General features: G+C 50.4%; 1 protein-coding gene across 1 annotated transcript in view; it reads left to right on the top strand.

Moving 5' to 3' along the window:
• The window catches only part of SLC7A5 (solute carrier family 7 member 5), a 36475-nt gene extending 22401 nt beyond the window's left edge, over positions 1–14074 (top strand). The window contains exons 3-10 of the mRNA XM_017816296.1: positions 26–131; positions 809–853; positions 2315–2438; positions 3697–3800; positions 4413–4509; positions 4977–5126; positions 6016–6193; positions 7916–14074. Coding sequence (XP_017671785.1) covers positions 26–131; positions 809–853; positions 2315–2438; positions 3697–3800; positions 4413–4509; positions 4977–5126; positions 6016–6193; positions 7916–7971 — 860 coding nt within the window. The 3' untranslated portion in view covers positions 7972–14074. The remainder of the gene's footprint in view (positions 1–25; positions 132–808; positions 854–2314; positions 2439–3696; positions 3801–4412; positions 4510–4976; positions 5127–6015; positions 6194–7915) is intronic.
• The last annotated feature ends 222 nt before the right edge of the window (positions 14075–14296 follow it).

The raw sequence follows: 14296 nt of genomic DNA, 5'->3' as shown, positions 1-14296 counted from the left end.
ATTGATCCTTTCCTGTGTCCTACAGGTGATGTGTCAAACCTGACTCCTGAGCACTCCTTCGAGGGCACAAAGGTCGATGTTGGGAACATCGTGTTGGCTTTGTACAGTGGCCTCTTTGCCTATGGAGGATGGTAAGATGCTCCCTCTCTCTCTTTTCTTTGGGAACTGAATCCCAACACCAATTTCAATACCAAACTGAAGCTCCTGGAGGGCTCCTTTGAGCACCTGCAATCACGAGGAGCTGCTCAGTCTACTGTGAAAACAGGCCAGTTGCAGCCTCCTTATCATGGAATCATGGAATGGTTTGGGTTGGAAAGACCTTAAAGATCGTCTTGTTCCATCCCCCTGCCATGGGCAGGGACACCTTCCACTATCCCAGCTTGCTCCAAGCCCTGTCCAGCCTGACCTTGAACACTTCCAGGGATGGGGCAGCCACAGCTTCTCTGGGCAACCTGTGCCAGGGCCTTATCACCTCATAAGGAACGATTTCTTCCCAATATCCCATCTAACCCTGCCCTCTGGCACTGGGAAGCAATTCCCCCTTGTCCTGTCACTCCGGGCCCTTGTCCAAAGTCCCTCTCCAGTTCTCTTGGAGCCCCTTTAGGCACTGGAAGAGGCTCTCAGCTCTCCCTGGCTTGCTCCTTGCAGGTTTGGTACTGTAGGTCTTGGAATTAGGCACCAGCCATCCCAAGTGTTCCCACAGCCATCTCTGTGCCCCTCCTGAAATCCCCGTGCAGATGAGCCCCGTGCAGGGCTTTATATGTTCCATGGACTAACCAGAATGAACCCTGTTCTTTTTAAATTCCAGGAATTACTTGAATTTTGTGACAGAAGAGATGATAAATCCCTACAGGTGGGTGTGTGTCCTGGGATGACATCCCTGGGAGAAGGACCTGTATTTTGGGGAAGCCTCTTCCTCGTGTGTGTAACAGGGGTTGCTGATCAACCTAGAAGCCAAGGTCTTTATCTGGGGAAATAGAAAACAAGATAAATTAATGGCCTTTTTCCTCCCTGGAATCAGGGAAGCAGAATAATAATCTCTGTAGGAGAAGGGCTGTTTATGCTGCTTTCCTGTCCCACTAATATCAGTGCTGCTGGAAAGCCCTGCTTCCTTGGCGTGACACCTCTGTGAGTTATGGGCAAGGGAGAAGCACTCAGGGCTTTATTAGTGCCTTGTATAAACTCCCAGCAGAGGGTTTGTGCTGCTGTCCATGCGTTTGTCCCGTGCTCTTCCCATCCTGTTGAGCAACAGCTGCTTCCTGCACTGCTCGTGCCTTTCGGGGTTACTCGGGGGCCTGGCGAGCTCAGGATGGGCCACAGCAAAGCAGGACAATGCTGAGAAATCCCTTTTGCTCATGGGATGGTCCCTGTGAGCCACTGGGATCTGAGTCTCGGGGTCACTTGTGCAAAGAGCCCGTTCCTGGCTGACCCTGGTAATGATTCGTTCGTGCTGGGAAGGATTTGATACTCCCTTTTCTTCAGAAACAGTTAGAAAAAGGGGGGTTGTATTTTGCAATTCTTTGCATGTCTGCTGAATGCAGTCATGGGATTTGACTCTCCTCCTGTGGCTTCGAGCTCCGCTGGACCAATTAGACGTGGCACCAAGCAGGGTTTTCTTTTTCAGTTTCCATTCGCAAATGAAGTTAAACTGTTTGGAAAGGCAAATTTGTACCAACACGGCCAGTTTACAGACCCACTCAGGCTGTGTCTGGACTCATTTTCCTTGAGTTTCCTCAGCCCATCCATCTGCACAGAGTTAGAGGCTAAAAACTGCCCGCTGGGTCCCTGAGCTTCCCATCTCCCACAGGAAACCCAGCAGCACAAGTGAATCTCTTTTGCCCAGGAGAGAATCCACTCAGTGCCACTGGGTATTTTTAATTAATTGCCATTGCAGTGATCTTGGACTCCTGCTCAGGCAGCCAGAGCCTCTCCATGGAAAAAGTCCCTCTTGCCATAATCCTTCACTCTCCATCAGGCTGTTCAGAGAATCGTGGAGTTGTTAAGGTTGGAAAAGACCTTTAAGATCACCAAGTCCAACTGTCAACGCAGCACCACTAAACCATGAACTCAAGTGCCACACCCACATGTTTCTTGAACACCTCCAGGGATTCCACCACTTCCCTGGGCAGCTCATTCCCATATGGGCATCTCCTCTGCCCTGGGAGCAGAGTGTGGCTGGGAAACCTGACATGCTGAGGAGCCAAAGAGCAGAAGGGCTCAAACAAACCTTAAGCGAGCACAGGAGGGCGGCGATCCCTGGGATCAGCAGCTCCCTCCTCTGAACTTCTCCATGACAGTGTATGTTTTTTCCTAGGAACCTGCCCCTGGCCATCATCATCTCCCTGCCCGTGGTCACTCTGGTTTATGTGCTGACCAACTTGGCCTATTTCACCACGCTGTCCACAAATGAGATGCTGACGTCCGAGGCCGTGGCCGTGGTAAGATGGGGCTGCTCCAACGGGACTGTTTTCCAGGGCAGGTTAAATCACACTTGCAATCTCTGCTCACATCTCCTGCTTTGTTCCAGGCTGGTCATGGCTGCTTACAAAAAACCTGATGTTTAACAGGAGATAAAGAGCAGCTGTGATGGGAGCTGGGGAGAACAGTGTGATACCAAGTGGGATTAATGGCAGACAGCGAGGGTGGGCAGCAGTTAGTGCTGCTCTTAGTTCCCAGATAGGGAAGGTGGCTGCTGGCCTTGTGACTTCTCATCAGTTACCAGAGCATAATATTCATGGGGAAAGGTCATTCAGTCATTACTGAACTAGATTGTTTTCTCTCTGTATCTTCCTTGTTTTAATTGAGAGAGATAAATAATACTTCTATTAATTAAAATGCCACGGCGGTCAGAAATCCTGGTTGCTTCAGGAAGGAGCAGACCTTGCAAACAGCATGACCAGGATTGTTCAAGGCTTCAAAGGGATTCTCCCAGCCCAGGATGAGCTGGTTTGGGCCACTCAGGTGACAGTGCTCCATCCTTTGAGTTGGCACCAAGCCCCTGCTCCAGCCCACAGTGATGTGGTGCCGAGGCTTTGGAGGTGCAGCCTGTGTTGCATTGAATAATAGAAGGTTTGAGCTGGAAGGAGCCTTAAAGATCATCCTGTTCCAACTCCCTGCTATGGGCAGGGACACCTTCCACTAAACCAGGTTGCTCCAAGTCCCATCTAACCTGGCCTTGGACACTTCCAGGGATGTTGCTGTAGTTGTGTCCATTGCTGCAGCCACGAGCCTTTGCAAGGCTGAAAATCAATATCACAGCAAAGGCTGGAAATCAGTATAAATTGGAGTAAAACCACAGTGGAGAAGCACAGGGTCAGTCTGTGACAAAAAACTGCAGCTCCAGGACACTCCATGTCCCCAGGGCTGTGTCCCAGGTCCTGATTCAGCACTTGGCAGCAGCTCCGTGTTTGAGGCTCCTCAGTTTCCGTTTGATCTTGAACTTCCCGATGGCTGTTCTGATAAATGGTGTGTCCTGACCCCAAGGGAAGGGCTGGCTGCTGCTTTAGTTTAGCAGTTCCACAATATGCTTTTGCAGGAAAGAGGAGCAGCAAATGGCAATATGGAAAACTCTGTAACAGCTTCAGCATTAAGCCGTGTCCTTTGCTCAGATTTCTGCAAAGATTAAGCCTTTGTAGGCAGCTGTGAGTTCTTTTGGACATTCTGGGTATGAAATGTCTCTTGTTGTCCCCCATTTAGGATTTTGGGAACTACCACCTTGGTGTCATGTCCTGGATCATCCCTGTCTTTGTTGGCCTGTCGTGCTTTGGGTCGGTCAATGGATCTCTCTTCACTTCTTCCCGGTAGGTTTGTTGCTCAATCCTGTGGGTTTTGTTTACAAGCTGTGCTTAGTTCCTCTTCTTTTGGAGTTGTCCCCCAGAGAGTGGCTGTGGGCAGACACAAAGTCTGAAGGGTCTGGAGGCCATGTGGGGAATGCAGGGGGAAAAAAAGTCAGCCTTTAAAACCATACCCAGATTAAAGGAAACCTTCCAGTGGTCTTAATCTTCTGTTCCTCAGGCAAAGTGCTGTTGAAGTCAACAAAACAGAAACAGACACAGGCTCCGCGATGATGGGAAAGTGGCTTTAATGAAAAGCAGAAAGTTGTGAAACTTCAGGGCCGAGAATCCCTCCAGGAAGGAGAGAAAGGACGGGTCAGGACAGGGACTGAGATGGTTCTGGCTCTGACACATCTCCTGGGTTGTCTTAGGAAAGTCACTTAATGGCTGTCTCTGGAATGGAGATAAATACATCTTTCCTGCATTCTTTGTCCATCTCCAGCCTCCCTTCTAAGTCAGGGATTGGCATTTCAGTCCTGCTGCCTCGGTCTGGGCTGAGCTCGGGCTGTCCCTGTTTTGTGCTGCAGACAAAGCCCAGCTGGGGCTGCAGGGGTGTAACTGCTCTGTGTCCCACTCCAGGCTGTTCTTCGTGGGATCCCGAGAGGGACACTTGCCTTCAATCCTGTCCATGATCCACCCCAGGCTCCTCACTCCTTTGCCATCCCTCGTGTTCACGGTAACACCCGGGGCTGGGCTGGGCAGGAAGGGGTGGGGGTGGGATCCCATCAGAGGGGTTGGAGGGGAGCTCCCACCTCCAGTCACAGCCATTCCTGCATCCACCTACAGGAGAATGACCCTTCTCATCATATCCTCATAGACCACTTCTGGTTTGAATTCTCCTCGTCTCTGGAAGTGTCCAAGGCCAGGCTGGATGGGGCTTGGAACAACCTGATCTAGTGGAAGGTGTCTTTGCCCATGGCAGGGGGGTGGAATGAGATGGGTTTTAAGGTCCTTTCAACCCAAAGCATTCCATGATTCTATGCAATCATTCCAGGCACCAATTGAAAATAGCTTAAAAAAGTAAAAACTAATGAACGTGATCCTTCTCCTGGCAGGCAGTTCTTCTAAAATCCCTGTGTTTAGTGTTGTATCATACATGGGTTTGCCTCCTTCCTTTGCTAATGGCTTTTTCCCTGGGTTCAGTGTGTCATGACCCTGCTGTACGCCTTCTCCAACGACATCTTCTCAGTCATCAACTTCTTCAGCTTCTTCAACTGGCTCTGTGTGGCTCTGGCCATCATTGGGATGATGTGGCTGCGTTACAAGAAGCCAGAGCTGGAGAGGCCCATCAAGGTGAGAATGGTGGGAAATGGGAGGTGGGTCCTCCCTGAGTCCCTTCTCAGCACCTGGGAAGGCTCAGCTGCTCCTCCTGGGTGGGAGAGGGACTGGGATTGCAGGAAGATGTGGGGTTTCAGCTAATGGAGATGTTCCTGCTGCTTAATGGGAGTTGGTGCAGAAGGACAAAGAGCTGCCGTGGCTGTGGGGACAACAGAGTGAAGGAGCTCAGGGTGTCAGGGACACGGGATGTTGTGGCGGGATAACACAGCGGGAAGCTCTCCGTGACTAACACACTCCCCAGGACAGATCCCAGGCTGTGGCTCTCAGTGAAACACTCTGTACCATCAGGAACTTCCCCTAAAATAGTTCTCTGCTAAAGCAGCCCCTGCACTGGGAGCTTTGTTCCCTGTGTCCTTGGCCAGCTTGGCAGCTCCGTGGCCCATCTGGGAGGAGGCCAAGATCGTGTCACCCCGGTGTGTCTGATGGCCTTCAGGGCATGTTTCCCACTCATCCCTCAGCACAATTGTGTCTCTGCCAGGCAACAACACTCAGAGAGAGACAAACTCCCAGGCCTGTGCTGGTGCCTTCCCAAAGTGACTCTTTGTGGGGTGTTTCCTTAGTGGGTGCCCTGCTCAGAATCCCCTGAGGAACAGCCCTGAGGATGCCATGGCCTGTGCTATGGCTGCTGCTGAAGCTGGGGCTGTTGGTACAGGTGCTTTGTATAAGGCATCATGGAAATATGAAACTGGGATCCAGAGAGGTGCTGAGACAGGCTCCTGGCTCCTGGCCATGGTGGAATGTGAACTCTGTCCCTCCCTGGGCTGTACAGCTGGATAAACTTCCCTGGAAAGCGTGCCTTGTTCCCCTGACACATCTCCTGACCTGTTCCTTGATCCCTGCTCAGGTGAACATCTGCCTGCCCATTTTCTTCATCCTGGCCTGCCTGTTCCTCATCGCTGTTTCCTTCTGGATGACGCCGAAGGAATGTGCCATCGGCTTCGCCATCATCTTCAGTGGGATCCCTTTTTACTTCTTTGGGGTCTGGTGGCAAAACAAGCCCAAGTGGGTTCTCCAAGGCATCTGTAAGTACCCGCAGTCAGGAGCAAGGGTGCAGTTCTTGCTCCAAAAAGAACAGTTTCCCAGTTACCTCCTACAGCTGGGAGCGCTGGCTCTCCTTCCTGTGGAGGAGGTTCCAAAGTCTTGGCTCTGATCCATTTTTTAATGATGACAGTTTTAACCTGATGATTATCATGTCTATCAAGCACCCAAAATGCACCCTGACTTTCAATAATTGCAAAGCTTGGGACAAATACCATGTGAAAAACAGGTTGTTATTACTCAGCAGTGTAATTCCCTGAGCACGTTGCTCCTCCTCCTGGAAAAGCCCAGAGCCAAGCCTTTGCTCAGCAGAGAATCCTTTTACAATGGTGTAGGAAGGGAAAAGGAGGAATTGAGCACAGTTGGCCTCTGTTTGACTGCTGAAAATTCACAATCAATCCCAATCCATGGTTTAGCCAGTGCTAACATTTCAGATCCAGGCACAGCTTTCCTTGGCATCACACTGTGGCAGCGGAGCAGAGGGAGGGGAAAGTCCCCTGGATGTGTTCTCTTAGGAGGTTTATTTTTAAGGTATCTGCTCTAAGGTTTTCCAACAGCTGACACTGCCCCACGGTGTGTTTAGGGATGGAGAGACTGTGCTTGGCACATGGAACCTCTGCCTGAACAACTGAATCCAGAAAGTCAATCCATGTTGTCCAAGTAACTGAACTCCACCAGCTGCCTCCCGGCTCTCCTACAACGGGCTGACCTAGAAAAGCAGACAAGGAGAAGTGCCCAGCCTTAGCTGGGTGTTTTATGAGGAAGAAAAAGGCTTTCAGAGCAGTGCTCAGCACTCCTTATTCTTTTTTTCCCTGTTTCTGTTTCCCTCTCCCACACTCACTTTTTATCCTGAGTATTAGGCTCAGTTCCTGGAAAAGCCATTTTTGCAGTGCCTGGGTGGCAAATTACCATATTCATTGTTTTTCTCCACCAGAGGCTTGTAAAGAAAATATAGAAAATATTCTGGGAACAGAGAATGATAATCCTGCAAATGTCCAGTTAGAAACATATGACCTTTAAACCCGTATTTATTGATATATTGCAGATAATTTGAGCACCTCCAACTGATTTGAGTCTGACCTGGTTGTATTTAGAGTTAGTTTTACCAGGCAGGAGTATGTTGTGATCTCCAAACACAGGAGCAGCAGGGAGCAGAGGAGTGTTTGGATATCGGCCACCAACACTAATGGGTGGAAAAATAAAGTTCCTTCAGTTTAACACCTTTTCCTGGGCAAACCTGCACCTGAAATGGTCCCTTTACTCCCACCTGCCCTGGGCCAGGCAGTGGCCTCTGCCCCGTGGGCAGGACAGGTGGGTTTAGGTGGGTTTGCCCTTCCAAGAGGCCATGGGCTCACATGGATTACAAAATTGGAAGTAAAAGCTTCACCTTGGATTTTCCATGCCCGTTCCTGACACAGTTTTGGCTGCTCACTCTTATGCCATCCAAAATGAGTTACCATATCACTGTGCAAGTAGAAATTGTTGTCCAGAGTCCCAGAGCCTTTCCTGGAGCATCCTTGCTGCAAGAGCAGAGCTCCCTCTGTTACATGTTGGAATTCTAGGAATGAGTGGGGAGTATCCTGTGGGTTATTTCAAGCCTTAAATTGGAAGGCAAATGGGTCAGACCTTCTCTCATGAGCCCAGACCAAGATTTATGTTGGGCCCCTGCGTGTGATCCCTGACCTTTCCTTTGCTTTCCTCCCCAGTCTCTGCGACAGTCCTGTGCCAGAAGCTGATGGAAGTGGTTCCTCAGGAATCCTAGGCAGGAAAAGCAGAGACATTCAGCTCGAGGAAACGCACAATTTTATTTTAGGACGACACAAGAATCTGCTCCCTCGCACCCAGATCCCAGGCCCTGAAGCCCCGTGGGAGCTGCTTCCTGCTGACACCACATCCCAGCTCTGCCTTGTCTCCTCCAGCCCCTCCAGCCCCACCTTCCCCTGGCACATGGGTGACCCTGCGATGAGTTCTTGGTATGGACACGAGCCAGGAGGAGGAATTCCAAAGGGCAATTCCAAAGGGGTCCTACCTGTCCCATCAGCATCTGTGTGTGTGGGACACCGAGGGCTGTACTTGGTTCTGGGTGGGCTCATCTGGTTTGGGGCTGGGATGCCCCAGATGAGGATGGATCTGCTCAGGAACCTGGCTTGGGTGTTCAGACGTGCCTGGGGCTGTCACAGATCCAGGGTGGGCCTGAGCCTGCCCCACCTGCCTTTCCTGGCCAAGGGGGGGTTGGGAAACAAAGGTGGGCTGGTGTTGGCTCACACACACACAAACTCACACCAAAACGTGCTGCTGGACACTCTGGGCTCTGTCCACTGGCAGTGGCTGAGGTGAGACAAGGCAGAGCAGAATTAGTGTCAGAGAAATTACATGGGGAGGCCTTGTCTGCCTGTCACCGTGTTCCTGACAGAGCACTCCCCTGCCAGCACCTGGATTTTAACTCCCAGATCTAATCCCCTGCTGTTGAGCCAGTTCTCCAGGACGCTCTTCACCAGAATGCCCATCCCATGGCCCTGTGAAGGAGCACTGGGGCAGGTGCAGGCCCGAGGGTAGAGTTCCTGCAGATAAACCCAGGGAACTGCAAAGAGCAGAAGGCCAAGTCCTTGGCTTGCTCATTCCATGCTTTTCTGTGGACAGGCTTTCATCCAGCATGGGATGAGCAATATTGTTCTCTCCACATGGCCCTGCTCATTGCCCTTGGTGTGATCTGTGTTTGCCTCTGAACCATCTACAAGGAGAAATAAAGGGTGGGGTGCCCTTGGCATGTTCCCTGGGGTCTGTCCGTGCGTTTCCTGGTGCTGTGCCCTCCGTCACACTCTGTCTCTTCTGGAATGTGCCACAGAGATGGGACCAACTGGGTCTGGGGTGTAGAAAGGGCAGGTGGCTGGAGCCTGGCTTTCACCTCGGGCTGCTGTAGATCATGGGTTGGGAGGGACCTTAAAGCTCATCTTGTTCCACCTCCTGCCATGGGCAGGGACACCTTCCACTAGATCAGGTTGCTCCAAGCCTGTCCAACCTGGCCTTGGACATTTCCAGGGATGAGGTAGCCACAGTTTCCCTGGACAGCCTGTGCCAGGGCCTTGGCACCCTTGGAGTAACGATGGTAGATGGTGTGTTTTGCTCTGAGGGGCCTGGCCTTGGGCCTGGCCCTCCTTTGTGCATCAGGTTTGGCTTGGTGAGATCCCTCCACCACCCTCCCATTCTGGGAGTGATCCTTGAGCACAAACCCTGATCTGCATGTGAAATCCTCTTTGGCTGTTGTGGGTGGTGCAATCCCATCCCCTGAGCACACCCAAAATCCCTCTAGTTCCCAATTAGTCCAACTGTCCTCTTAGGAACACGTTGCTTTATTTGGTCAAAAGCGTCGCCTTTTCAGCAAAGCTGCAGTTCTTGAACACTTTGCTCATTGTGCCTCTGCTCTCTGGTATCAGTTGAAATTCAGAAGCATCTTCTCCCCACATTGAGCTGCTTTGCTCTCTGTTGCAGATCTTTGTGCTCGTGCTTTGTGCAAGTGGCTTGTTGAACTACTTTTTCTCCTCAGTGTTTTTATAAGCTCGGCCGTTGGGAAGCCGGGATCCTCCGAGAGCTTTCTGCTGGATTCTCCTCGTAGCGTGCGGTTATTTTGGGTGGAGAGGCATTAAGGACACCATGGTACTCACTCACACTTTGTCCTTTGAAGCTCTTTAGCGCTGGGGGGTGTCAGGGCAGGTGCAGCTCCTGTCCAGGTGTGTGGCCATGCCCACGTGAGCTCTGTGCTATCGCTTTGCCAACCAGCTCTTGCTTCGAGTGCAGCAGGAATAGGTGAGACAATCAGCACATGGAGAACCTTGGCTGTCAAGTTGTTTATTCCATGGCAGCTCAGTGTGGAGATTCTCAAACCAGCTCAGGTGACAGTGTGGAGATCCCCAAACCAGCTCCCAGGACAGTGTGGAGATCCCCAAACCAGCTCAGGTGCTGCTTCACCTGCATGAGGTGCTGAGCTCTCCTGGAGCTGAGCTGAATTGTGGGGACTTGCAGCTGGTTTGTGTGGATCTCCAGGGCAGAACCCAAAGTCTTTGGCCAGTGCCTGGCTGTGCAGGGACCTACGTGCAATGAACTGGAGCACCTCAGATCCGGTGCCTGTGGAGGGGTGTTTGCATAAATAAGGTGGTAAATCGTAAAACCTGAACTTTTTGGCATCTCTTCCGGGTGAAGGCTGAGATGTTTTGGCAGGGTGGTGATGGGAAGTCACCGCTCCTGCTGGACCTGTTTCATGGAGAGAGGACCTCAGTCTGTCACCTCCCACTTGCTCTGCACGTTTTTATCTGTGGTGGTGTCAGGGCAGCTCCTGCAGGGCCTGGGTTCAATGTAGGGGCTCCTGGTGATGAACTTCCCAGCAGAGTTACTTGGGATGCAAAGCAAAGGGATTCAAACTCTCAGCCACCTCAACCCAATGTCAATTGGCACCAAGGTCCCATCCAAGAGCTCAGAAATGGGTCCAGACCTCCCAAAGGTGGGGGGTGCTTGGTTTGGACACATCTTTGAGCAGTGATGACCATCACTACACGATGTCCTCCTGGTGAATGTTTCACGCTGGTTTTAAAGAGGAAACATCACACTAAGAAATATTTTTTAATTAATTACCTGATTTTAATGATTTCCTTAACTTGCTTGCTTTGCTTTTTATGAATTTTCATTATTTTTCCCTTGCTGCTGAAGATCTTTGTCATGTACTAACCTACAGGCTCTGGCATTGATCCATATGTATCACCGTGGTCTTGCCAGCATCTCCTTGGCAATAGAGGTTTAGGGAAAACTGAACCAGGTACCAGCACAAAATGACAAAAAAATGTTGAATTTAGTCAGCCACGGGTCACATCTCAAAGTTTAAAATACCTGATTTCTTTCTTTCTGGATTCATTGACCCCCCATAGTTCCCCTCCACCAGAGCTTGGTGACGTGGCTGGAAGAGGTTGGGTTATTTTTTCCTGGAGGTTTGGGAGATAATGAGCGAGGGGGTAAAACTGAATTTCATTTGCTAAAGAAAACACAATAAAGTAGATTCTCCAGTGGGAGAAACTGCTTCCAACAGCATCTGCTGTCCAGAGTGACAGCTCGCCCCTTTGATCAGCAACAGCAGCATCTGCTGCCCTCGACTTGCCCTGGTCAGCTGGATTTTGGTATGGAAAGGGGAGAACTCCTCCTTGTGAAAGACCTCCTTGCTGCTTGTTTTCCTCAAACATGGAATGAGATGTGTCAGGGAGGGCGAGGGGAGCAACAGAGACTTCACAGAAAATTCCTTGTCATTCCCAGCAGTGGATGTGGGATTTTTGTGTTGTTTCTCTGTTGGCTTCTCTTTGGAGCCCGTGATCGGTCACAGCTGCGATGCACTGAGGGACATAAACCCTTCCCACAAGGGGCACTGCAACCACAGAGACCTGAACCAGGTTCCACATGAACCTATTTCATATGAGTGTCCTGCAGGTACAGCTGGAGCCATTGTGTCCATGGAATCAGGGAATCATTCAGGTTGGAAAGGACCTTTAAGATCATCGAGTCAGACTGCGGGGCCGTGGCTGCTCTGCAGTGATCCTGTGGTCCTTGGACCAACCCCCCCTTCAATTACTGCTCTTAACTTGTTTTTAAGGATTTAGCCTCCCAGGCAGGCAGTTGTTTGGAGTGTTCATGGAATAGCATCCTGCAGGGATTGCTAAACAGAGCAGGAGCTGATGGCCAGGCACTTCCGTGCCTGTTGGGTTCCTCTTTCTAAATGAGAAACCTTCTTCCGACCAGGAGGGGACCCAGCCCTGCTCAGCGCTGCAAAATGCTCCCAACCAAAAATCAGGGGGATTTATGTCATCCTGGGTGGATTATTTTATGATTTTTTTTTCCAGCTTCCTGCAGAATTTGCAGTGTTTTCCACCTCAGACACCATGTTCTGGTAAACACGCTTTTGTTTTCAGTGGCTCCCTCTGTGGCTCAGGAGTTCAAAGGGACTCTGGCACAGTTGAACAAACTTTAAAGACCCTTCAACTGGATTGAAACTCCTGAGAAGTGGCTTTGTTGTTCTCTGAGGCCTGTCCAGGGGGTGGCTCAGGCACTGGGCTCTTCTGAGGGTTCCTCGAGGAGAAGCAGTGTTGGAACAGAGCTTTTCCCTGTAGCTGTGACTTCCCAGCCATGGAGAGATGTTCAGAGTGGCAGAGTCCCAGTCTGGCTGTGGGGAATCCCAGGGAAGGTTTCCACTCAGTCTGGGAAGGTACCTGTGCCTTCAGCCGAGGCGACAGTGTCCTTGGGCTTTAATATAAAATAAAAATTAAAAAAAAAATTAATAAAGAAACTGCCAAATATTGTCATTACACAACACTCTGGCTGGTTGGGGTTGTTCCTGTGGGATGGCAGCTTTTCCATCCACCCGTTGTGCAACTCCATTTCTAATGAATTCAAGGGGAGGGAGGGTGATTGGGAAAGGGCTGGAATGAAGCTCCCTCCTGGAGCTTGGGAAAGGGCAGCCCAGATGGCTCCGGTTCCTCCGGGGCTGGTGCCGGGGCTGTGCCATGAGGTCTGTGCCACGACCCGGGCACAGCCCACACACTGAATGGTCGCCTTGTGCCGGCCCTGGAGCATCTCCGGCTGTGGGATGGGCCGGCACAGCCGGAGCCAGGGCTTGGCTGCCGACCAGGGAGATCCCTGCAGTGATGGGAATCTGCTTCCTCCTCTGTGCCAGGGCATCCTAGGAGACCTCAGCATTGAGGGATGCTCAGGGGGTTTCCTTTTCAGGTGACTTCTTAAGGAATTCCAGGATTATGCTGGTTTTGCCTGTTCTTGAGGAGTTTCTTCCCAGTTTTCACGCTCCGAACTGTAACTGGGAGCTGGGTGGGGCGGGTGTGTGATGCTGCTGGGCTTGGTGGCACCAGGAGCTCCCAGTTTGGTGCAGATGATACGAGATGTGGTGGTAGGAAACGTGGCTCAGGGTCGGCCATCCCCTAAGGATCCGATATCCAGAGGATTATTTCTTTGCTTTGCCCCCTCCCTGTTCCTCACGTGAGAAGGGGTGTTGCTTCCTCCAGCTGTTGAAGTGTTAATGAGAGAAATAAAAGTATTTTTTTAAACACTGAATTAATTTCTAAACTGCCTAAAAGAGACTTTATAGCTACACCTGAGTTATTCCCGTGGGGTGACGTCCAGCTCAGCCCAGGGGATCTCCCACATCCAGCGGGACGTGGGGCTGCAGCCCCTGCACTGGGATCGACGTCACACGGAGGGAAAAACATCCTTATTTGTTCAGGGGGCAGGGAGAGATCTGTGTCCCACCTAAACCCTTCCAAAGGGAGGATTCAAAGTGGCTCCCAGACCTCGCTCCGACCCACAGAACAAAGGGTGACATTCACTCCTGGTGAAGAATCTGACTTTTCAGAGATATTTTTCTTTGTACTTTTGTTGTTGTTTTTTTTTAAAACACACACACACAAAAGAGCTTAACACACACAAGAAAAAAAACTAGATCTGATTGACAATTTTGTTATATTTGGTTGCTTTAAAAAAACTATTTTACTAATTTAAATGTTGCTGTAGATGACAATTCTATTTATTTTAAGGGGTAAATATCTTTTAGTCTTAAAACTTCTCCAGTAAGCGCTGTTTATTCCCAATGTTTGTGTTCCTGGCAACACAGCTATCCCACTGGTCAGCCAGTAGTTCCTGAATCCAATGGCCTTGTAAAACAAGATGTCTCTTGCAATGTATTTTTTGTAGTATTTCTTGATTCTTTTATGTCTGTGGTTTAACAAATCTGTTGAATGTTTGGGTTGTTCTATGTTTTGGGTTGTTTTGTTTTTTTAACAAAGAAAGCTGAATTACAACTCTCCTGTTGCTGGTCTTTGCCTCTAAAACTTTTCTTTTACATAAGGTTGCCTTGTTTATCCCCCATCCATCAGCACCTGGGTGGGCTTTGGGCATGAGGTGGGAGCAGAGGATGGATGTCCCAGTTCCCAGGGCGTATCTCCATGGTTTTATGCTGGAGCTGCTGCTGTAGCAGAATTCATGTCCAGCAGCAGGCAAGTATCAAGTTTCATAAGAGGAAAGTGATCCTCTGCTGCAATCCCTCC

The sequence above is a fragment of the Lepidothrix coronata genome, unplaced genomic scaffold (genome assembly GCF_001604755.1).
Source record: "Lepidothrix coronata isolate B3197 unplaced genomic scaffold, Lepidothrix_coronata-1.0 Scaffold54, whole genome shotgun sequence".
NCBI lineage: Eukaryota > Metazoa > Chordata > Aves > Passeriformes > Pipridae > Lepidothrix > Lepidothrix coronata.
Note: the sequence above shows the minus strand (reverse complement) of the source record. Positions and strands in the feature narration are given on the sequence as shown.